The sequence below is a fragment of the Poecilia latipinna genome, unplaced genomic scaffold (assembly GCF_001443285.1).
Source record: "Poecilia latipinna isolate Pla-1442-1.1 unplaced genomic scaffold, P_latipinna-1.0 Scaffold215, whole genome shotgun sequence".
NCBI classification, from domain to species: Eukaryota; Metazoa; Chordata; class Actinopteri; order Cyprinodontiformes; family Poeciliidae; genus Poecilia; species Poecilia latipinna.
This window is the reverse complement of record NW_015112831.1, coordinates 380323-402656: the sequence shown is the minus strand read 5'-3', so window position 1 is coordinate 402656 and position 22334 is coordinate 380323. Positions and strand designations below refer to the sequence as shown.

Below are 22334 nucleotides of genomic sequence, written 5' to 3'. Positions count from 1 at the left end.
AAAAAAAAAGGAGGGAAAAAATTTATTTTTTTGCCTGGGGGGAAAAAAAAAAAAAAAAAAAAAAAAAAAAAAAAAAAGTGAGTCTCGCATTAACAGAAACTTACAATTACACTGATACCTTCTGGTCAAGAGAGACTAAATGTTTTATCTCATAAAACTGACACATAAATCACTTTTTAAGCACTGCTCCATTAGCAAAATGACGATGTGCACAAAAAAAGGCAACGTGTGAAGTCATTTTCACACCTCATCTGCTCTCTACCTTCTTCTCAACTCAAGAAAAAAAAAGAGAGAGAGAGTAGGGCCCTTTAAGAAAACAAGACACCTGCTGTGAAGAGTCAGCTCTAATTATGATCACAGGTTCTCCTGTGCCACGTTCGGGTGTTGTTTATTTTTATGGGTCATTTCGATTCTGAAGCGTACCGGAAGTCCCAGCGCTCACTCTCGCTCACTTTCCCTTCCAGCCTCCCACGTCTCCCTTGTTCTCTGCCCTCGCAGAGGAAAATCCCCCAGGACAGCAGATCATAAAAGTAGACTGAGAGGTATCGATGTGCGTACTGCACATGAAGAAGCAGCAGCAGCAGCAGCTTCATGCTGCATAAACAGTAGCGTTTGGGCCAAAGCTGGAGAATGGGGAGTCTGGCCTGCAGCAGCAAACTGAAAACAAGGAAATTAGGAAATAAAAACGCCTGATAGTTTATCAGTAGTTCCCTGCAGCAACGCTCTCTGCTCTTCCAGGCGATTATGACGTTCATTTTATCAGGCTGACTGTAAAATGCGACCAAGTGTGCAGCTCTGGGACTCCAACACTGTCTACATTTACAATGACGTTTCAGATTACTTAAACCAATTTAGTAATCGATTAATCGTTAGCTGGAGTGTACAGACTAAAAAAGTGAAACAATTCGATCAAAACTGTAAAAAAAACTAAGTATATATAAATTTTGCATTTCATATAAAAACACCTTTGTCCTTACAAATGTTCAACTAAGAACTCCTTAAGTGACAGTTTTAGATTCACCTGCTTCGATTTCTGCACAAATAAATAAACATTCAATTAAACACATTTGGCTATCAAATTATTAATCAGTTAATGATAATAATCCACAGACTAGCCCTACACTGTATTAAACTTTTCACATATTGATGTTTGAAGTATTTTTATTTTTTTTTACCTGCAGCAACCTTTGCTACAAATGATCACGGTTACTGCAGGAATGTTGTTTAATAAAATATTTTCTTATTTTAAAAAAGGATTTTAATTGTTTTATCATCTTTTAATGTATTTTTTAAATGGATCAAACAAAATGTTCTTTTATCCAATTAATCAATTAACTGACAAATAAAAACATTAGATCAATCACATTAAACTTTGAGGCTCGTCCATAACTTCTTGAAAGGCTCTGATCACAGTCCTATTGAAAATGTGTTGATTTTTTTTTTTTTCTAGAATGATTGGAAAAAACACGTATCCAAACATTAGAGGGAGGGTTGAAGTTTTCCTACGTTGTATGAATAATTTTTAAATTAGTATTTTCTCCAGTCAACTCAACTGAACAAAAATGAGTCAATGAATTAAAAGCATAAAGTTACATCCTGTGACGTCTGAACAGCAGGACATATTCAGGTGCATTTTGTCCGACCTCCAAATAATCATTATGTAAATCCACAGGATTACAAGATGCACAAAGAAAATATTATCAGTGTTTGAGGTAATAAAGGCAGCGTGGTGTTAATACAGGGATAATATTTCTAATTGAATTGATTATTATTCTGGCTGCACATACAGAACTGTGTCAGGCTCAGGTTACAGGTAATATGTGTTGTGTGTGTGTGTGTGTGTGTGTGTGTGTTGGGGGGAGGGGACGGGTTTGGGAATCATTATTATATCCGAGCATGTGTCACTGTTTGTGATTCATACCATGACATCATCTGCCATTACAACCAGACTGTCTGGGGAACCATAGGGCAGAGATCCACCAGGACCTGACATACGAAGCGCACACACACACGCACGCACGCACACACGCACGCACAATAACGGCTTGAAGAGGCAGAAAGCTTTCAGATAAATAAAGAGACACTTTGACAATAATCTGACGTAACGTATGTAAAACCAGGACTGTGCCAACATGTGATGGCAGGACATTTAGCTCCCTTCACTCGCAGTCACATAATCAACACATTGACTTCAACAGGCGGCGAGGGGCCTCGCCTTGACCGCGTCTTGACCTGACCGAGTGACCGCTGCCCACTCATCCGTCACCTTAACCCCTTTTGACGACAAGCAAGGGTCCAGTAAGCTGATTTAACCCGGCAAGAAGAGCGGGGGCCAATCATCTCTCTCTGCAGGCAGCCTCAGGGCCGCTTCACAGAAGGCCCAACCTGTTACCAAGAACATCAAAACACAGCGGCTAGCCTCATCTCCAGGATGTGGCAACCCACTGCTGCATGACATCAACGAGTGCAAATGAGGTCATTTACTCTTGCGCATCTTTAGCCGTTCTGCTTCATGTGTTTGTGCGATTGACAGAAACTTGCCCGTGTCAGCAGAAATCATGATGTGGAAAAACACAAAAGTTTTCTTCTAAGCCAGCAGATAATTCATTCATTGGCATCCGTTCGCACCGTTGGAGGAAATGAATCGAATCTCACAGACGTATTGTCAAATGTGTGATACATTGGTTTTGGTTTTTCAAAATGCAAAGACTTTTTTTTTTTTTTTTTTTTTAATAATAGCAGCCAAAACCAGGCTTGCCACAAAATGTCTGACACTATTTACCCGATAACCAAATTAAGGTGCACTGATGAATTGTGGGTAAAGCTGATCAACCAAAAAGTGAAAAGAGGTCAGCAAAAACACCAAAACTTTCACAGAAGGAAAACAAAGAATAAAGCTAAAGCAATGTTTCTTTACTATGAAGAGAGAAATATAACTATGTGCTAAAGCACATAGAAAAAAATTTAATCAAGCTAAAGTTTGATTAAATTTTAGTCAAAATTTAGTCATTTTGTTTTAGTCGACCAACTCTTAATTTTAAACCTCCATATTTCTATAAACTAAGTTAGCCAACATTTGATTTAAAAGCAAATCCATTTTTAAAGCATATTTTTATATTTCTAGCCAGATTAAATCTTTTCCGCTTAGAAATTTTTATAATTTTTTCTCATTTCTTTTTGTTAAGTTTTAGCTTCCAGACATGATGAAAAATTGCAAATTGTTTTGAAGCTAAAGTGGGCAAACAGTTCAAATAAAGCATTTTAGTTTTAAACCCTTAATGCTGAAACATAGTACACAGCTGTACTTTTCTTTTACATCCTTATAGTTTTTATAAATATATAATAATAGGTATTTTAAATCAAAAAGTTTATTTATTGATGTTTTCTGGTAAACAAGCCACATTTTAATCAAGGGTTTTTGAAGAATTTTTTTTTTAATATCTGAAACAAGTTTTGTTCCACCAACCGTAAGGACAGGTGGAAGAAAATTTTAAATTTCCACCCGAGCCTGAAGCACGGATGCAGAAGCGGTGATGATAAAAATACACATCCTGAAAAAACAAAAAAAGGTTCCATAACACGACAAAGACAGATGACATTTCTTTGTTCTTCAAGTAATATCACAGAATATTGTTTTAATTTCCAGCCTTTGATTTCAAAGATTTGCCAGAGCCAAAAATTTAAAAAACCAAATAAAAGAAAGAAACAAAAGGCAGACAGGATGTGGTGGTGGTAAACATTAGAGCACATTTCTGACGTATAAAGCACAAGACGTAATTTGTGATTTAACAGAAAACATCCTACATAAAGCTGCAGTTCCACCTCATGAATTTAGTTCTGTTCCCGCCTTGTCTCTTTGCTTCACAGGTGATCGCTTCAGAGGTGTTCAGTACGCTGCAAACTAACTTCACAGAAATACTTCACTGGATTGCAGAAAATTTCACTTAAAACACTAAAAAAAAAAAAAAAAGAGCACTCTGAGTGGAGCTTAATAAACCGTTTCCATTTCAGTCACAAACGTTCATGAGTTACGACTCGTCTTTCTCTTGAGAGTCAAAAACATTTTACTACCTCAAGACGGCACTGGATAGAAACCGGTGTCTGTGCCAGCCAGGCATCAGACCAGTGGAATCCATAGTTATTATTAACGGTAGCAAGTCGGCGGTGGAATTACGTTCATGCACAGTCACAGCGCTTAAGAATAACCAGGACACACAGACAGAATACAAACCATGATGGGATATCAAAAGAACATCAACAATGCAAACAGCTGCATGCTTAATGCATTACCTTAAGAGGAAAGAATATTCTTAACCTTAGGAGGCTTTAGTGAAAGATTTCAAGGTTTCCCTCCAGAAAACTTGCTAAGTTCAGAGCTACAGCAGTCGTTCATCCAGCGGCACGCCGTGTTTCTGAGTTAAGAAATGTTTAAAGTTGACAGGAAATTTGAAAATATCAATTCATAATTATGTGTTATTTAAAGATTGGGAAAATAATAACTGAGCACCGAATATAAAGTCTTAAAAATGCCAACATTTAAAAAAAGACTTTAAAAAATAAGCAATGCTTAGCCTGGTGGCCCGCCAGGCTGATAATAGACTGGGAAAATCCTGGATTTAAAAAATTTATTACATTTCATGTGGACATAAAAAGAACCCCTTCCCTTTCTGTGAGTTTTTAATTTATTTTTCAACTTCCCTTTGGGATTAATAAAGTATTTTTGAATTGAATTTGAATTTCTGGGCAGAACGCAAAAGTCCCAGACAAGCATATTCACCACACAGACGACTGTGACCAATTAATAACGTCCAGCTTTTGTAATGCTTTACCAATTTTGATTGGTATTGATTGATTTCGAGTCTTAGTTCTTTGTTAAAACTATTATATAAGACATAAGAGCAGTATTTACATTAATTAAAGTATTTTTTTACCTTTAGGATTAGTGATGAGCAGAGTTAAAACAGCTGGCCTCTTTATGAATCCCTGCAGCATTTAGACTGCTCCCTCGACTCCAAGGTTACAAAAGCATTCAGACAGAAACCGTGTTTCCACTGACCATAAAACTGCACAAACTGGAATAATGAAAATAAATTAGCTTTATGGAAACACAGCAATATCGGGGGGGAAAAAATAGTTTTTGTGCTTGGATGTTTTTCCAGCCATATTTCGCATCATGTCAGTTTGTATACAGCAACAACCACTTATTTGTAGGCACTGGTCTCCTTGGACAATACGCTCACAGCATCAAAAGCAGAGTTTGTCATTTTGTTGAATCCACAGCGATTCTATATATATATAAATAAAAAATCAGACTACAGTTTTCCAAAAACGTTGCAATACTCAGCTGAAATATGAATACATCTCATAAGAGTTCACGTCTGTCATGATTTCTAGTAACTAATCACGTAAACAAGCTTATTCAGAAGTGACTTTCATTTAATTTTTATTTTAATTTAAACAGCGCAACTGTGAAATTCTGTTTCGAGCACATTTGTAATGGAAACACAGGAAAGTGACCGACAGGTTTGCTGTATTCCAATCAGGCCTTCCTGTTATCTGCACAGTCTTGCTCTCTCACAGCCTGAAAACATGGCTCAACACTTAGAAATTGTGGTTTCCTGCTAAACACCTTCTGGCATCACTGTGCTTCCTACCAGCTCATTTTCAAACACATCACTGAAACCAGGTGAGCCTTCTCTCTCTACACTCACATCATCAGCGAACAGCGCCACCTAGAAAACCCTCGTCAGTTGTTGTAAGTCAAAAGAAAAACAGAAAACATTGAATTTCCCGTCTGAGTTGATTCCAGTCTTTTCGCTTTCTCCGCACATCTTTGATTTGCGTTGCTGATTATTTTTTGTTTTCGTTCGTCAGACAAGTACCATTTTAAAATAATACTGCTGCCAGGAAAGAAGCAAAAGATATAAAATCAGTAAAGACAGAAAGCTACCGATCCATTTACGTAAAGGCTAAAGATAGAGTTAAGCTGAGACATTTAAAAGAAACGAGCCCAAATTTGGCGTCCTGAAGGTCTTCAATAATCGATCAGGCGATCTTGCCATTGATGATTTTGAGGACCCAACCTGTTCTTCTGCCGCTCATCAATAATCTCTTTGGGGGATGAAGTCATGCATGACGAGTCGTCGCCAAAAATAAAACCCCACCTCCTCCGCTCTGGACTGCTTCGTGTGAAGCAGCGAGTCAAAGTCTGACAAAACCATAACAAGCCTGTTACTTCTGCCTTTCAAAGGCTTCCCCGGCGGCAGCTGTGCAGCAAGTTGAGACAATGACAGTGGCACTTCGGCCCACCAGCTGCTTTCTGAGTTTCACTTGACTCATCATACCAGTTCTCACGTAATGCAAACAAATAAAAAACATGACTGGGCCGTTTATTTGTAAATGCAACGTTATTGGGGGGGGAAAAAAAAGAAAATCCAAGCCTGGAAAATGCTAAAGGAGTATTTGCAGCAGCTGAGCCTGGGGCCTTTAGTAAAATCATGAAAAACATTTTTTTATTTATTTTACTCAGATAATTATTGTTACTGCTGCAAAAATTTAACTGTGTTGATTACAGTTAAATGATATTTCCTATAATATTTGTTTTGCTGCAGTTTGATTTTCATGCATAAACTTTTGAAAACACTAAATTTACATTAGTTTTTAAACGTTGTCGATATTCTGCTAATGTAAAAAAAAGAAAAGAAAAAAAACACTTTTTTTGCAATTCCAGTGTTTCCATTAAATAAGAAACAAGTCATATGTGAATAGGCCTGTCAAAATAAGGAATAAATCAATTAATCGCATGATAAATAAATACATTTAAAAAAATTAAATTTGCTTGATTTATCATTTTCCTCTTTTTACCAAAAACTGAATGATAAAAGTCTTCAGTCTGGTGCTTTGGTGTCAACTAACCCTTTTTTTTTTTTTTTTTTTGAAAGATAATTTTGTTTACAAACACTTCATAGTTCATTTTATTTGTTGTTTTTGTCGTATTCTTTATTTATTTTGGATATTTCAAATGTCTCCCAGTTCCAGTGTTTAACGTTCATTTGAATTTAATTGATTTTCCAGAATCTGTTCTTTTATTTTTATGCCATTGTTGCTGTTATACTACTCAAAAACGGTCTCAAAACAGCAATATTATCGTTTATCGCAATAAGTTCTGGGACAATTTATTGCCCTCTTTTCATTTCATTAGAAAAAACATGGCATGCCGTTTTCCTCCAGCTGTCTCCTCTTTTTGTGGTTTGGGCCAGTGGCAACGTCCGGTTGTTGATCATGTGACTTGTTTGATCCAAAATAATGTTTCCATTGCAGCTCAGTGAAATAAACCAATTTTGATGTGGTCAAAAAGAAACCACTTCATCCGAGCTCCAGAGTTTTTTAATCAAAACAAGTTTTTTTGTAAACTGAAATGTTTCCATTCTCGAAACACTAAATTGCGCAATTATATGTTCACTGGAAACGCAGCTGCTGTTTCACGTCATTTAGCATCTTGCCATCACTTCTGAATTCAAGTCCTGTGATGTTTTTGGGGTATTTGACGCGCCGACCCTCAGCATGATACACTACAGATCAGTGGGGCGACATTCACAGCGTTCCTCTCCGTTATCATCGGGTCTGTTAATTTCAGTATCATCCTGAGCGTTTCTTCACGTTAAAAGCGGATCTACTGACCAGTGAGGGATTTGCTGCAAGTTTCACTTTCGCTTTGTTCTGCAGCTGCCCCTGTGTAACTCGGCATATGGTTGTGTAACGTAACCAACATCTGGATCTCAGTGATCAGTTTCCAGCTTTATTTTTTTAATAGCTTCATGGATGCCAAATGCGTGTCGTCATCGGGTTGAATTAGCCGCATTCTACAAAAACATCTAAGACCAGAGGCAGGGATTTTTTTAATTATTTTTTTTTAAGTTGTGGTCAATGCCCTCAGCTCCAATTCATCAGAAACTTCAGTTTTTCATTCATACTTGTAGGATAAAAATACCTCATTAAATTCTCTATAAGCTGCACAAGTCTTTACTGAAACATCCCCGTGGGTTGGTTTATTTTGGAAAAATAAAAGAAAAGGACACACAAAATACGGGCCACGCAATTGCCTGGCGTTACGCACAGCCCAGCCGGTAAATTGCGCTTGTAAATATTTATGTCGTTTTTATCTTTTGTTTATGTTCTTCTGCTGCCGGCTTGTGAAACGCTCCTTTCCCCATTGTGTACGGTTTGTTGGGAGAGTGTACACTGAACACATGGCCGAGCTCCACCCCGACTCCGCTCGACCAACGGGCTGGTGACGGGACTTTGCTATGCTTCCAGTTATTTTCGTACGCCCGTCTCAGGTCATCAGGTTGCCTTGTTGCTGTGTTCACTTGTGACTTTGATGAGGAGACAAATGGTGTCAAATTGTTAGCAAACATGAGGTTTGCACAGTGAAGCTGGGAGACTGAACGGTGAGCCTCCGCTGCATGCGAGAGTGAGATGTCCTTCAGACGCCGCTCACTGGAAGACGCAGATTTTATTATGTAATGTTACATTTGGGTCCTCGATGCGGCACTCTAGTCGCTTTGATTCTGTAATTATGTACTTTGCATCAAACGTTTGAGCTGTAGCGACATTTCAGCCCACATGGACCCGTTTGACCTACTGATCGAACTCTGCAGGCGGAGGAAGGAGATGCAGGATTGTTGTTTTTTTAATGTCTTCAAACGCCATGGAAACGAAAGGGTGACACGCAACAGAGTCACAGGACTACGACACCGGCGGTCCAACCGTCAGGTATCAGTCGGCTAATTAGCTGTAGCAGCTAGCCTGCAGTCGGCGGCTGAACGGATACACCACAGCTCACAGCTTGTCAAATTAGAAAATATTTTAAAAAAAGCCAACAGGTCATTTAGAAACTAAACAAAAGACACTCGACATTGTCAATAACAGTGTCCTTAAGCGTGACCTTAATACGGCACCAGACATATTCCCAAATTTGTCTAAGTGAGATAAAACTTTGATTTCTGTAACCAGGCTGACCGGCAGTGTGCAGCAACTGGTGAGTGAACGGCAATTAAAATGTCTTCACTCAACAGTTAGCACCACTGTGAATAAAATATAAAATCCAAAGCACAAAAATGAAGTGCAGTACAAACAAACAGACAATTTAAATATTATTGAAAGAATAATTTTTTGAGAAACAAGTCACTACGAGTTAATTTTATGTCCTTCCTAACTAATCAATCGTATTTTAAAGAAAATAGTTTCAGCTCAGTTCTAGTCTAAAGCTTGAGGTTCAAATATTTTCAGTGTTTTTGTTGTTTGTCAAAGCACACATTTCCATTTCAAGCCAAATGCAGCGAGAGAATTGTAGCGTTATTATTATTATTATTATTATTATTATCATTATTAGAGCCGATTTTATATACCTGCCTCTTTAGCAAAAGTGCAACAAGCAGGAGACCCTACTCTGTCTCATCTTTGAGCGGCAAATCAAGTTTCCCTCCTCTGTCTCTGGCGTTTCTGGCAACAGAGACGCCGTCAGAGGCGCTCTCCTTTGGAGCGGAAAACAGAAACCGAGCCTTGTGATGATGGGAAGAAGCCGAGATGAGGCAAGAAAAAGAAAGGGAGAGTAAAAATGGGAACTGATACAGGTCAATCCTGCTGACCAAGGACATTAAAAATCAAAGTAATCGTTTGCTGAGCGTTACACTACGGTTTATTTAAAAAAAAAAAAAAAAAAAGCGCTTTTGCATTTTGATTTCCTTGAAAAGAGATGGAAACTTAAGGTGATGCAAGCGTCATAAAGGAGCAACAAAGTGTGTATTTAAAGCAGGGGTTGTACATTCTCACTATATGACCTACGCTGGGGAACAAAAAACTGCAACAAATGAGCCATAAATTGTTTTACAACACAAGCAATAGACGGTTCCACTGGTATTTAATCTGCGCCGTGTACGTTGTTACATATCATAAAACTGTGAAACACACTGCACTGCAAAGATTGGGAAACCCTGAGCAACTTCTTCAAAATCATAGCGGGTAAAAAATGATCTTCATTAGGGAAATTAAACAACCAAAGTCTCTGAATAATCACACAGAAAGTTAAAGGAGGAGAGACAACATCAGTTCAGGAGAGCATTGTTGTTGGTTTGAGGTAATGTGGCGAGCCTGATGACGGTTTTTGTCCTGCACAGGGATATGAAATCACCATGGATACCTTTTGCATTTTTTAAGAATCATAAGAAGTTACGCGCTTTTGAAAGTTTTGAATTATGTTTTCTTTTTTTCCCCTTCAGTCCTGGGTTTTTAGTAAAGTGGTCAGTGGAAAATAACCAAACCCTGCTGCTAGGTATGAAGGAGGATGCATGATGCTGTGGGCTCCATTCTCTTCCAAAGGTTCTGGAAACCCTCATCGTCGCCTCTTTACAATACCAGGACACCACTAATAATCTGTGTACGGATATTGCCAAATAAACGCGGAACTTACTCAACAAACAACCAAAATAAGTAGTTCAAACACACCAATCTTCTGTTCGACGGGACGCTTTTGAGAGATGAACTGCATGTCACACCACTTTTTCACAAACGAAGACAATTGAAGATACAAATTGTTTGTGTTTCTGGGTGGGGAAAGACTTTAAAAAGATGCAAATGTTCATGTTTATTACTACGGATGTCAAAAATGCAGCAGCCAAATTGGATTTAGAGCTCAGGGATGCTGACTTAATGGTGGCCTCACGTTTTTTAATTTATCTATATAAACAATAATGTTTAGTTTTTATTCTTTTTCTTTGACAAAACTAATGGAAAGGTAAAAAAAATGGTATAGATAGATAGATAGATAGATAGATAGATAGATAGATAGATAGATAGATAGATGTCAAAGTTAACTAAATGATGATGTTCATTCATATCCAAGGTTACTCTACTCTAGCCCAACACTACTCAACTCAACTCTATGAGGGAATGTGTGTGGAAAAATATGGTTTAGTGGATCTTACACACTGAAGTTTTGTCAGACTGATACCTTTTTTAGAGCTTGCACGAAGAGGCCTCTCCACTTGTGACTGTTCTCTTCACTCGAAAAGTCGTACATCTGCTGGGGCTGCATCGCTGTAGCGGCTCCTGGCGTTGCCGTGATCCGGGCTGAACTGTCAGCATCGGCCCCGAATAGATAGTCCTGATGGGTGGGTCAGTCCGGAGCAGGCACGGGGGTTGGTGGGGAAATGGGAGTGGGGGGGGGGAAGAAAAAGTCACCGTTTTGTGTAAAAATATGCAGAATAAAGCTTAGCCACCACACTGCGAGTCCCACGTCGAGTCCGGGTTGACAACGAAAAACTCGCGACCAAAAAAGCACATGTAGCCGTGAAGTTAACTCGCTAGCTCGGTGGCTAATAATAGCTGTAAACACAGAGCTCGGCTAACTGAAGAGCTAACAGCTAATAACAATGTTGCTGAGTGTTGTGCCAATTAGTTTGGTTACAGAAATGTATAGCAGGCACGTTTAACTCAAAATTACGACAAAAAGCAGGCGCCCCGTTTGTTACCTGCTACGAGTTGCGTTCGAATATCTGCTACCTAAACACCTGTAACCTTTGTAAGCTAACCAGCTAGCTGGTGCTACAGGCAGCTGCTGGCCTCGATGCGCTTCCACTCCTATGTTGTGGCACACAACCCCTTCAGCTCCAAACAAGGCACACTTTTTTCTTCGCGGCTCATTTCACAATTAGTCATCTTTTCCGCAACTACCAGATGTTATATCCAGCGTATATTCCTTTAAAGAAACATTGGGAAGTCCAAGGCATTTTGGTGGGTGAAGAGCAGCTATAAAAAGAAGTCGAAGGTTTTTTTTTTTTTTTGGTTAGAGAAGTCGGAATCGCTCGCAACAACTCCGCTACTGCCGCTGCTTGTTTGCTGCTGCAGCTGCGCGACCTATCCGTCCTGCAGACACGAACGCTGCGTAATTTCACATGTAACCGGATATAAACACTTGGATATGAATCACATATCCACACAAAAACGGATACAAAAACTACAACATATAATAAAAACACGGTTTTTTTTCTTTGTTTTTGTTTTAAGTTGGGCCAAAACATGGCCAAATATATATATACCCAGTAAACGAGAAACGGAATTTTTAAAAAATAAAATTTATTTGGAAACCATGACGCAAAGTTTCTTAGTAAAAACTGCTTGCACAAAGATGAGATAATTTAAACACATTTTCTAAGGTTCACTGGAGGAGTTTATTGTCATTGCGCCCTCTTGTGGAGCAACTGTGTTTCTACATCGCTCAAGAAAAGGTGGAATGAATGGACAATTTTTATTAAAGTATTTTAAAGCATCGACCCAGACGTTTTCGTAAAATCAAACAGTTACATATAACCCTCAATCCATAGAACAATATCCCCTTATCATTATTTAGCTTTTTTATTGTAAAATTATTTATTTAACCATAGTAAAATCTGCCTTAGGAAACAACCACACGCCTTCTGGTGACACCACACAAAGTAACCAATCTGTTGGGTTGGTTCATTTGTATTTTTTTCCTCCATTAATCAGGTTCATTCTGACATTTCTAAATCAAATTCCACTTTCAAAAGCAATTCACTTGTGTTCTTCATGACTGGAGCAAAACCGTTGTGTGAGAAGACTCTGCATGAACTTCAGGAAAACATGGCAACAATTAAACAGATGGAAGAGGTTTATGAATACGACCAGGACAGACTGGAAGAATGGCCAGGTTAATTATCAAAAATCTTCTGTGATCGCCACAATAAAACCCATAAGGTCAGGTAGAAGGTTTAAATCGGGGTGGTTTAGAAGTTCCCATGTCGTGTCCTGCGTCACCTGAGGCTTCCTCTGACTTTTAATGACTCCCGAAAAGTTAACTCCACCATCTAGGCCTATGGGATGATCACTGTCATCATTCCAGTCAATACCAGAAACAGAGAGCAAGAAAAAAAAAAAAAAAACTTACTAGTTAGAAACAGAGTTGAGCTAAAGTAGTGAGTTCAGACTAAAAATAAAAAGGCAATACAAGCAGAATACTGCGCTTATTTTAAAAATGGGGGCATTTGTACATTAACAAACCAAACAGAAAGAAAAACAACGTCAAACTAAATCCTCTGCCAAAATGCTAACCAATGCTAACTGATTAGCTAGATTATTTTGTATATTTTCCCCAATGACTTTGTCATTACCACGTCAACGATGCCGCACTTTAAAAAGGTGCAAATATTCCTGCACATTCAGTCCAAATATATATTTTCTGTAAAAAATACTCATGTATTCAATTGTTAGTATGTAAAAATAAAATAACAGTCAGAGATTTGTGTATATTAGTTACAGCAGTCGGTGAACTCACTGAGGCGACTTAAAAAAAAAAAGAGGTCACAGTTTCAAAAGACAGGAAATGACTTCAAAGAGACATTTATAGATTTGGTATCAAGTAGAATCTAAAACCAACTTAAAACATTTTTGTGCATTTTTGAGCAGACAAATGTATTTCTGGACATGAATGATTTTTCAAACATGCACAATATCTTAAAAAAAAGAATCTCAGCACCACAAGTCAACTAGTAGAAACACTTAATTTATGTCCACATTCTGTTTAATACCTACAAGGTAAGAAGATCCTAAACAAATTCATTTATGTCTCCAGAAGGTTGTGCAGAGGGTAAAGATGAGTTTCTACACGGATGTGAAAGAGTAAACATGTTTGCAGCCCGTTTCAGCACTTCAGAGATAAAAGTCTTTAAAAAAAAGAGTCCAACTTAAGGCCTGGCGTTACCTCAAGAGGCTCAGAAAGTTTCAATTTGTGGCTGGATTTCTGCATTTCGTTTTTTTTTCCCTCCCAGTTTCATCACACCGATCGCCGTGAGCGTCTACAGCATGAAGCGACTCTCCACTTCATCCGAAATCATTTCGGCGATGGCGAGGGAGGAGGTAGCTGCCGGCGAGGGGGCGTTGCGCACGTGGAGCACCCGACTGCCCAAATCTCCGACGCCGCCGTCGAAGACGAAGTCATCCACAAGGTTCCCGTCCCGGTCGAGGGCCTGAGCTCGGACTCCCGTTGGACCTCTGGACAGGATCAGTGGGTTAGAAAAAAAATTAAATAAATACATTAAAAAAAACGTGGAAATACAACAAGCATTTAATGTAAAAATTTCCACTACCTGAGCACGTCGCTTAGAGAGAGTTCGGGGATATACTTCTGCAGAATCTTAATCTGCGCGCCAAGGAAAACTCCTCGGTACATTTCCCCGATCCCATAAGTTACATTCCTCAGCACGAGCTTCTGAAGGCCTCTGTACGCATAAAAACAAGCAGAAAAGAAAAATATCATCAGTAGCTGCTGCAATCCTCCAAGAAAAGCGCCACAGATTACCTGAAGGAGAGTGCGTCTGCAAAGTCACGGGCGTTGAAGTCGTACAGGTGGTAGCCCTCCCTTTTAAATGCTAGCACCGCGTTGGGGCCGAGCCAGACGCCGCCGTCCATCCGCGGCGTGAAGTGAACTCCGAGGAACGGGAAACGAGGGTCAGGAACCTGAACGGTCAACATAAAACATCCCTGAGCCTGAAAAAGTGAACATTGAAAGTGGAACAGCTTTGTGAACTATTTGATCTGTTTTTTTTAATATATATATATATATATATATATATATATACACTTTTTTTTTGCCTAATCACCCTTATGATGCTTGAATTAAGGTCATATATGGTCATTAAAAGGCTACTGAAGCTCACTTACTGCAATTTGAAAAGTTAAAGATTTCCCCCATACTAAACCTTGTTTTTTTTTTATCTAAGTGTATTGTAAATACGTTTTTTCAACTTTTAAATAAGCTCCACTTTTAAGCAGGGATTATTTCAATATTTTACTGTTATTAATATTTTTACTGCTTGGGATTTTTCTTAAAAAGAGGAATCTAAAGTTTCCCCCAAAGTATCTAAAAACAGGACTTGGATGCTGCAGTTCTCTCATTTATAAACATACTAGTACATCTAAAATAAATAAATAAATAAATAAATAAAAAATAAATAAAAAAAGAGAGAATATTGTGTAAAAGTGGATTAAACAATATTGCACTTTGACACAATCAAAAAAGAGATTCTGCGTTACCCAGAAAGAGAAACTCATTAGAAACATTAGAATCGCCTAAGCCTTTGTTTCTTGTAATTTTGATGATAATGGCTTGCAGACATTGAAACCCCAAAATTCAGAGTCTCAGAAAATGAGAATACTGTGATAAAGCTCATTAGTGCACAGAGTTTTGTATCCAAGCACATCAATGGAAAATTGAGAGGAAGGAAAAAGTGTGGTAAAAGAAGGCAGCACCAGGGAGAACTTCAGCCTTGAGAGGATTGTCAAGCGAAATCCATTCCAGGCACACAGAACGAACAGCAGACAAGACGAATGTTACGTTTGAATGTGACCACTGAATGTGACACGGTTTGAATATATATATATTCTTTTTAAAACAAATACCAATCTCTCCTGCTGCATTGTTTTATATTAATAGAAAATATGACTTGTGAGTAGAGTATTTGAAAATAGGAGATAAAAAAAAAAAACCGGTGAGGATTTTATTTCACCCTAGACCGTGGTTGCGGCAGTAACAACAACCCCGGCCGCAGAACAGCTCCCTGGGTTCTGGGGAAGGTTTCCTGTGAAAACACAGCGACTGCGTCCAGACCTTCAGCAGACTCACAGGGTAGATGTTTCCTCTGACCAGGTAGTGCTTCTCTGGTTTCAGCACCAGGTAGTCTCCTCTGAAGGGGACGATCCTCGGTTCCGGGCTGCAGCCAGAAATCTGCGACAGCCGGTCCGAGTAGAGGCCTCCGCAGGTCAGGACGTAACGGCACCGCACTTCGTCGCCCTGTTCACAAAGGATGCGGTTAAAAAAAAAACAAAACAAAAAAAAAACTAAGGAACAGCAGAACGAAGTTAAAATGTTTGGAAGTTTTTCTGTAGCTCGAATAGGTCCTACCTTTTTATCTCTTATTGCAATGGGATGTTTCAGTCCTGAAAATTAAACGGCAAGAGAGAAAAGGATGAAAATGCAAACATTGTGTTTTTTTAAAAGACTTTTTTTTTGTGCTCCTTACCGTCGGGGCTCCCTGCTGGACTCTCTTTCACCACGGACATGTCACTGACCTCAAACTCGGTAAGCACGGTGCCGCCTGCCTCCTCAAAGTCTCTGCCGTACCTGAGGGCCACCATCCGCCAGTCAACGATGCCGGTGTAGGGTGAATCCAAGGCCATTATCCCCTGAAGAAGTGGCATTATGAAGTTAGCCTCTTCCTTTATGCATTTTCCAAAATTTAAAGGTGACCTACTTCTTCCTTGAACAGGTTAGGATATGTCTATGGCTGATATGAATTCACTACATCTCGGGGAGGGTTTCCGCACAAAATCCCTCTGAGATAATAAGATCTTAGTCAGGTCAGTTCTTTCGGAGTTAGCTTCTTTTAGCTTAGCTTCCTGTCACTTTAAATCCAAATAAGCTGCTGCTCAATGTTTACACTCACAAGTGAAAATGGCTGCAGACAGATGTGCGATTATACAACCGCACATCTTTGAAAAGCAGAAGTGGAGCCTCCTACACAAGCTACAAGAACGCTGCAAGTGGTTTCTGGATGGTAAGTCAATGATGATAAGACACTTGTCTATTCCAGCAGCCGTTATACAGCGGTAAAACCAGCTGGAGCTCAGCGTGGGTTGCCAGGTAAGGGGCAGTGTCTGCTGATTTCTGACGATACATTCCAGAGGTTTTTGAAACGGCTCATTTTCCAGACACCAAAAAAGCCCATAAAGTTATCGCTAAAACATTGGGGTGTTTGTTTTTTTTGTTTGTTTTTTTAAGCACTTGTTCTGTTTTTAGAAGCAGTAGAAAGCCAAATGGAAATACAAAAACTGAAAAAAAATGTTGTTTGGCAAAAACATTATTTTTACCCGGCAGTACGGCTCTCGCTCTCGGATCCCCTTGGAGTCGACAATGCTGAGGTCGCGCACTTTGTTCTTCAAGCCGCGTTCGTAGAGAGCTTTCAGTCTGGGAATTTCTTCTTGTTCTACTGCCACAATTAGCTGTCGGTGGAAACGTTCTGTTAGTTAAACACTTAACAATTAAGCATCTTAGAGATCTACAGAAGGTTACTAACCGGCAGCATATCTAAAATTAGTTTTGGAATCTTGATGCCAATCAAAGGTGTTTTTTTATTGAGCAGGGAAACAAAAAGGAAAGAGTTCAGTGGTTTTTGAGAAGAAGAGTTGGGTGCACAAGTTTAGTGCACATCATCACAGGGTCAAAATTGCACATAAAGATTCAAATACATACATGTGCTTCAGCCCGTGTGTGTCATTGTGACCATGTGGAGACTGGGGATAAAACTCACAATAAATGGAATTGAAATTTGAGCATGCAAATCTTTTGATTTTTTTTCTTTAAATCCTAAAGTTGGATGATCTTCGCATCTACAAAAAAAAAGACCCCACGTGGTTAAAGATTCATCTAAAAAGACGTGCAGTCATGTTTCTGTTGTACATGTTTAGCTACGGACATCATCTAAAACAAGCAAACTATGACCCACCTTTCCACATCGTTTATAAGGAATCCCTTTCTTCTCACAGTACTGGTACGCTAACGTCGCTCCTCGTACACACAGCCGAGCCTTCAGCGAGCCCGGCGTGTAGTAGATCCCACTGTGGATCACGCCACTGTTGTGCCCACTCTGGTGCGCAGCTGGCAGGACGAGGAAATTGACAGATATTATTCATGGTGGCACAAACATTGATCGGTTTTATACATCTCCTGCGTTTCTTTGCCTCTGCCTTGCAAAATATATCATGACTTTGAAGAATAACCCAAGTGGTGAAACTGAAATCATTGCATATTTTCAATTTTTTTTATAATAATAATAATAATAATAATAAAAAACATTAAAACCTCAGCCTACCAAGTTCTTTCTCTTTCTCCAGCAGGACGAAGGTGAGCGCCGGATGTCTTTGAATTAGCTCTCTGGCTGAGGCCAGGCCCACGATGCCGCCACCGACAACGGCCACGTCGTATGTGCTGAAAGACACAGGCAGCTGTTCAAACTCTAACTGGACCTTCACTGGGTCACAGGAAGGGAAAAAAAAAAAAGAAAGAAAAGTGGAGCCTAATATTTGACTCGGTGTTTCAATGTCTAACTTAGCTTGGCTTTATGACCAAGAGACCTTTGAAGGGGTGAGGAAGGTCCGATAAGACGGAAGAGGCCCGACAAGAAAAACTTACTGCTGGCTGCCAAAAATCTGGATCACCATACGGCAGCAAAGCCACCCTGAACGTCTAGCCAGAGCCAATATGGTTTATTATTAATAATATGTTAGAATGGCCCAGTCAAAGCCCAGACCCAAATCAAATTGAGAATCATGGGAAGGATGCCAATTATGTCCACCATTCAATCAGAGAGCTTGGGCGATTTTGGAAGAGCCTGTGAAAGATTTTTCACAATGGCAGACAAATTTCACAATAGTGAACTACTTTGTGTTTGTCTCCATAAAACCCCGTTAAAATACGTCAAAGATTGTAGCTTAAACATGGAAGAAGTTCAACATTTTTTTGCAGGACTCTTTAAAAAACGCCATAGCCAGGTGAATGCACTTAAAAAAAAGACAGCATGATCATTCATTAACTCTTTAAAACAACAAGCTAAACAGTGACAATATTTCAAGTAAATTGTGCAAGATTTGTGTATCTGACACTCTTTTAAAGAAACTACAGAAACAGTCTGAGCTCTTCGAAGGTTGTTTGGTTTTAGGAACCCGAATGTTATCTGTGATGTAATCTGACATCTAGGTGGTATCCCTTAAGGAAGTTGATTTATGATTTGCTATTAGATATTATGTTTACATAAACGTCATAATAGTTAATGAAAGTTTCATTACAGCATTTCAGCAATATCTAGACTTTTTGTTGGAAGGAGGATTATAGTTTGTACATAGCTTTATATGCATATAAATAAAAGTTAAAAGAGACAGACTATAATGGACAGATCAAACATGCTCACAGGTTTTTAGTTTAAACATGCGTGCACAAAACTTTACACAGAAATCAGAAACCTAAAAGTCTCAGAAATCTTTAAGTACTATTCATGAAATGCTACACGTTCGGCCTCATTTGCATTTTCTTTTAATATTCTCATGAAAAACGAGCCTTCTCTTCTGAACACCACTCCTCTCTGTCAGTCTTACCTGTGGAGCTGTCTGCTTGCAATGCCCTTTAGCAGCTTCGGCTGCGCTGCACAAACTGCATTTAAAAACGCGCCGCTCCGTGATCTCATCATTGTTGGTACTTTGAAAGGAAGCTCACAGTTTGTCCTTCATGGTGCGGCGGCCAGACAGACTTTCTGAAATCTGTGTCTCTGTGTTGTCCTTTTGTTTTTGCAGCTAGCCATTTATGTCGCTGCTGTGTGTCCCGTGAGGCAACCCCAAGACGTAGCCACGCCTCCGGCGGAGTTCGTCCGCAGACTACTGACGTAGATACGTTTAGCCAATAGCAGGGCACGTTTTTTGTTACGGCTTGAGGTCAAGAGTTACAGAAATGGAGGCGTTCGAAACGTAAACAGTAGTTTGCGCTTTTGGAGGACAGGCGAGAGACAATTGAAACGGAGTTATAGTTTCTCCTCCTCGTTCCGCTGTTATTTTAACCCAACCGGAGAGCTAATAATTGTTTAACTTTGTGTTTAACTTGCAGCTCACAGTTATGGGGCTGTTGTCGCGGACAGTGGAGTCTGTGTTAAAGCAGAGGGAGGGGAGCCGCAGACACTTCTGGGGTTGGCTCAATGCTGTTTTTAACAGGTGACAGAGTTATAATACAAAGAAAGATAGTAGGCAAATATGCTGTTAGCCCAATGCAATGCAAAAACATTCAAAGGTTATTTTTACCTAAAATATTCGCATGTGCCACTCTTTTTTTTTAACAGTGGACTTTGGTGATTTTTATTATTATTTTACTTCCCTTACTGTTTGTGTGGTGGCAAGATGAGTCAAACTGGATCTGTGTCACATTGTATTTAAACCCTAGAGAAACAATAATTACTGATTAAATATAGGAACTCAGGTTAAATTAGAAAAAAAAATATGGCTAGCCTTAGAATAATAGTGCCAAAATGTATTTTTTGCTAATAAATAAATATCTTTTTAAAAATATATTCTTAAAATTATTCCCATTAAAATTTGGATTTTCAAAACCTTTAATTGTGAGATAATAGCACAGTGATGACAAAAACAATTTTAAGGATTTTTAAACATCTTAACCATGGTTGCAAATTAATTTGTAGACCTCTAAAAGTATTCAGCCTTTCTGTACAGAATGTACTTATCCAATAAAGCAGCTAGAGCTATTACAATATTACAACTGATATGCATACTGATAATATGGTGAATAAGTCTAGAACTGACTTTTTTTTATTTTATTGCTACCATCTAAAGTGGTTTAGTCTTCTTTAGTGTTTCTGATGTCATTTTTGTCTTGGACACTGGCTGCATTTTTAATTTAATCTTGAATCCAAAATAATTTTATAAATCAAATTAGCTCTCTTTTCTTTTTAAAGGGACTATTCTTGTCGGCTTCCCAAAACATGTCTGATTTAATGCGATCCGAATGCCTCACTTTTATTTATTCCTGTTCAGGGTGGACCATGAGCGGATCAAAGCGATCGGTCCGGACCGAGCTGCAGCCGAGTGGCTGCTGAGGTGCGGTGCCAAAGTGCGGTTCGAAGGTTTCGAGCGCTGGCACCACGACTACAACGGACTCCCAACGGGGCCCCTCGGCAGATACAAGATCCAGGCGATCGACGCTACGGAATCCTGCATCATGTACAAAGGGTTCGACTACCTGGGTCGGTCCGGAGAGCGTTCCGCTCCGTCTCCTTTCAACTCATCCGTTACTCAGTTTCCATCAGAAGCTTTTTTTGCTCTGCACACGTTGTACAACAGAAAGGCAACACTGTCTTTTCTTTTTGCTCAGATGGCTTGAAATATGTGGAGGAAATGAAATTCAACAAGTGTATCTACATCGAGGACGTCTGCCTGGAACGGCTGAGTTCGATCGAGAACCTGCAGGCCAGCCTCTACATGATGGAGGTGGTGTCCTGTGGAAACGTGACCGACAAGGGCCTTGTCGCTCTCCACCAACTCAAGTCAGTAGTGGCTTATGAGGCAATTTTTAAAACCTCTTACAAAGATGTTTTTTTTATTATTATTTATTAAATTGCTCAATAAAAGCAGTAACACAGAGAAGTGATTAACAACCTCTTGCTTCCCTTCAGGAACTTGGAGTATCTGTTTCTGAGTGATCTTCCAGGAGTGAAACACAGGCGCGCCACAGTCGAGAGGCTCCAGAAGGCGCTTCCACGTCTGGACGTGGAGCTGGACCTGGACTGAGTCCAGAGCGGCTCAGGCACTCCTCAACCATTACTCCCAAGTTTATTTAATCAGTTAATCAGTTTGTGCTTGTGAAAACATTTAGGACTTTTGTCATTTTTAATATCTTATTTAGAATACTTTGGCATTTTGTTGATACAGACGATGAGAATGAGAACTAATGAATGCTTGTAACAGGAACGGATGCAGCTGTGTGTCAATAAATATCGTTTGTAGAACTGATTAAAGTTTTTTTTTCTCTTCATCATAACTTACTAAAAAAAAATCTTGCTACCAAAAATTCACTTTAAGACAGTCCATTATTTAAAAAAAAAAAAACATTTTGGCAAACTGGGCAAGGCAGTAGAGTGGAGATTAACCCTCAGTCAACTAACAACGAGCAGAGCAGCGCGGCGCTCCTCTTTGTCTAAAAATATCAGCTTAAAAGTCTGGCAAAGCGCACATGAGCCAACACATCCGACTTAACGCGCTGGGAATAGTGCATAGAATCAGTAAGAGACAGCCGGCACGCCCTGTGAGGAGCAAATACGGTTAAAAAGTTGCTGAATCAGTTTTTTTTTTTTTTTTTTTTTTTGGAAGGAAACTACAGTCTTTAAGTCTCTGTTCATTTCCTGAGCGGTTCAGAAAACGCAGGCATTCAGCTTCACTTCGGATCGGGATCGTCGTGTTTAGATGTTTGGGAGGTGGTAGTTGAACTTGCGCAGGTTGTTGTAGTATTTCTTATTGTCCAGAGCGGGAAAGATGCTGCTGCTGGTCAGCTGTGGCAAATACTGGAAAGAAATGAATCAGAAGTAATTAACAATTAAAAAAAATATATATATATATATATATATATATATATATATATATTTTTTTTTTTTTTTTTTTTTTTTTTTTGTGTTTTTTATAAAAGTTTTCAACCCTTTCCATTTTTTGCCAAA

At 39.2% G+C, this 22334-nt stretch overlaps 4 protein-coding genes across 7 annotated transcripts in view; 1 reads left to right on the top strand and 3 right to left on the bottom strand.

Moving 5' to 3' along the window:
• The window catches only part of sos2 (son of sevenless homolog 2 (Drosophila)), a 44576-nt gene extending 32623 nt beyond the window's left edge, over positions 1-11953 (bottom strand). Inside the window, exons 1-2 of one of the 2 annotated variants that reach the window (XM_015031721.1) lie at positions 11563-11953; positions 11012-11164 (exon numbers count right to left, since the gene is read on the bottom strand). In XM_015031721.1, the coding sequence (XP_014887207.1) occupies positions 11012-11095 (84 nt within the window). In that variant the 5' untranslated portion in view covers positions 11096-11164; positions 11563-11953. Of the gene's footprint in view, positions 1-11011 lie in introns of both variants that reach the window. The other variant, XM_015031722.1, reaches the window with a different exon arrangement.
• A 171-nt stretch (positions 11954-12124) lies between these two features.
• On the bottom strand, positions 12125-19454 carry l2hgdh (L-2-hydroxyglutarate dehydrogenase). The gene is made up of 10 exons (XM_015031715.1): positions 19222-19454; positions 17943-18058; positions 17577-17728; positions 16942-17073; positions 16095-16257; positions 15977-16011; positions 15698-15865; positions 14375-14532; positions 14163-14294; positions 12125-14067 (listed from the first exon to the last, which is right to left on the bottom strand). Exons 1-10 carry the CDS (start codon positions 19311-19313, stop codon positions 13872-13874), a joined length of 1344 nt encoding a protein of 447 aa, XP_014887201.1. The 5' UTR covers positions 19314-19454; the 3' UTR covers positions 12125-13871.
• Positions 19455-19531: 77 nt separating this feature from the next.
• On the top strand, positions 19532-21634 carry dmac2l (distal membrane arm assembly component 2 like). Its single transcript, XM_015031720.1, has 5 exons — positions 19532-19618; positions 19724-19827; positions 20662-20870; positions 20999-21170; positions 21300-21634. Exons 2-5 carry the CDS (start codon positions 19733-19735, stop codon positions 21412-21414), a joined length of 591 nt encoding a protein of 196 aa, XP_014887206.1. The 5' UTR covers positions 19532-19618; positions 19724-19732; the 3' UTR covers positions 21415-21634.
• Positions 21491-22334, bottom strand: part of cdkl1 (cyclin dependent kinase like 1 (CDC2 related kinase)) — a 19097-nt gene continuing 18253 nt past the window's right edge. For all 3 annotated transcript variants that reach the window (XM_015031718.1, XM_015031716.1, XM_015031717.1), the window contains one exon: positions 21491-22184. In XM_015031718.1, coding sequence (XP_014887204.1) covers positions 22083-22184 — 102 coding nt within the window. In that variant the 3' untranslated portion in view covers positions 21491-22082. The remainder of the gene's footprint in view (positions 22185-22334) is intronic.

Coding starts and splice junctions, on each gene's coding strand:
- l2hgdh (XM_015031715.1), bottom strand. CDS start 19,313: ATGATGAGATCACGGAGCGGCGCGTTTTTAAATGCAGTTTGTGCAGCG. Junction 17,729..17,942: donor GGAGAAAGAGAAAGAACTTG/GTAGGCTGAGGT, acceptor TCGTCCTGCCAG/CTGCGCACCAGAGTGGGCAC. Junction 16,012..16,094: donor TCCAGCAGGGAGCCCCGACG/GTAAGGAGCACA, acceptor TTTAATTTTCAG/GACTGAAACATCCCATTGCA.
- dmac2l (XM_015031720.1), top strand. CDS start 19,733: ATGGGGCTGTTGTCGCGGACAGTGGAGTCTGTGTTAAAGCAGAGGGAG. Junction 20,871..20,998: donor CAAAGGGTTCGACTACCTGG/GTCGGTCCGGAG, acceptor CTTTTTGCTCAG/ATGGCTTGAAATATGTGGAG. Junction 21,171..21,299: donor GTCGCTCTCCACCAACTCAA/GTCAGTAGTGGC, acceptor GCTTCCCTTCAG/GAACTTGGAGTATCTGTTTC.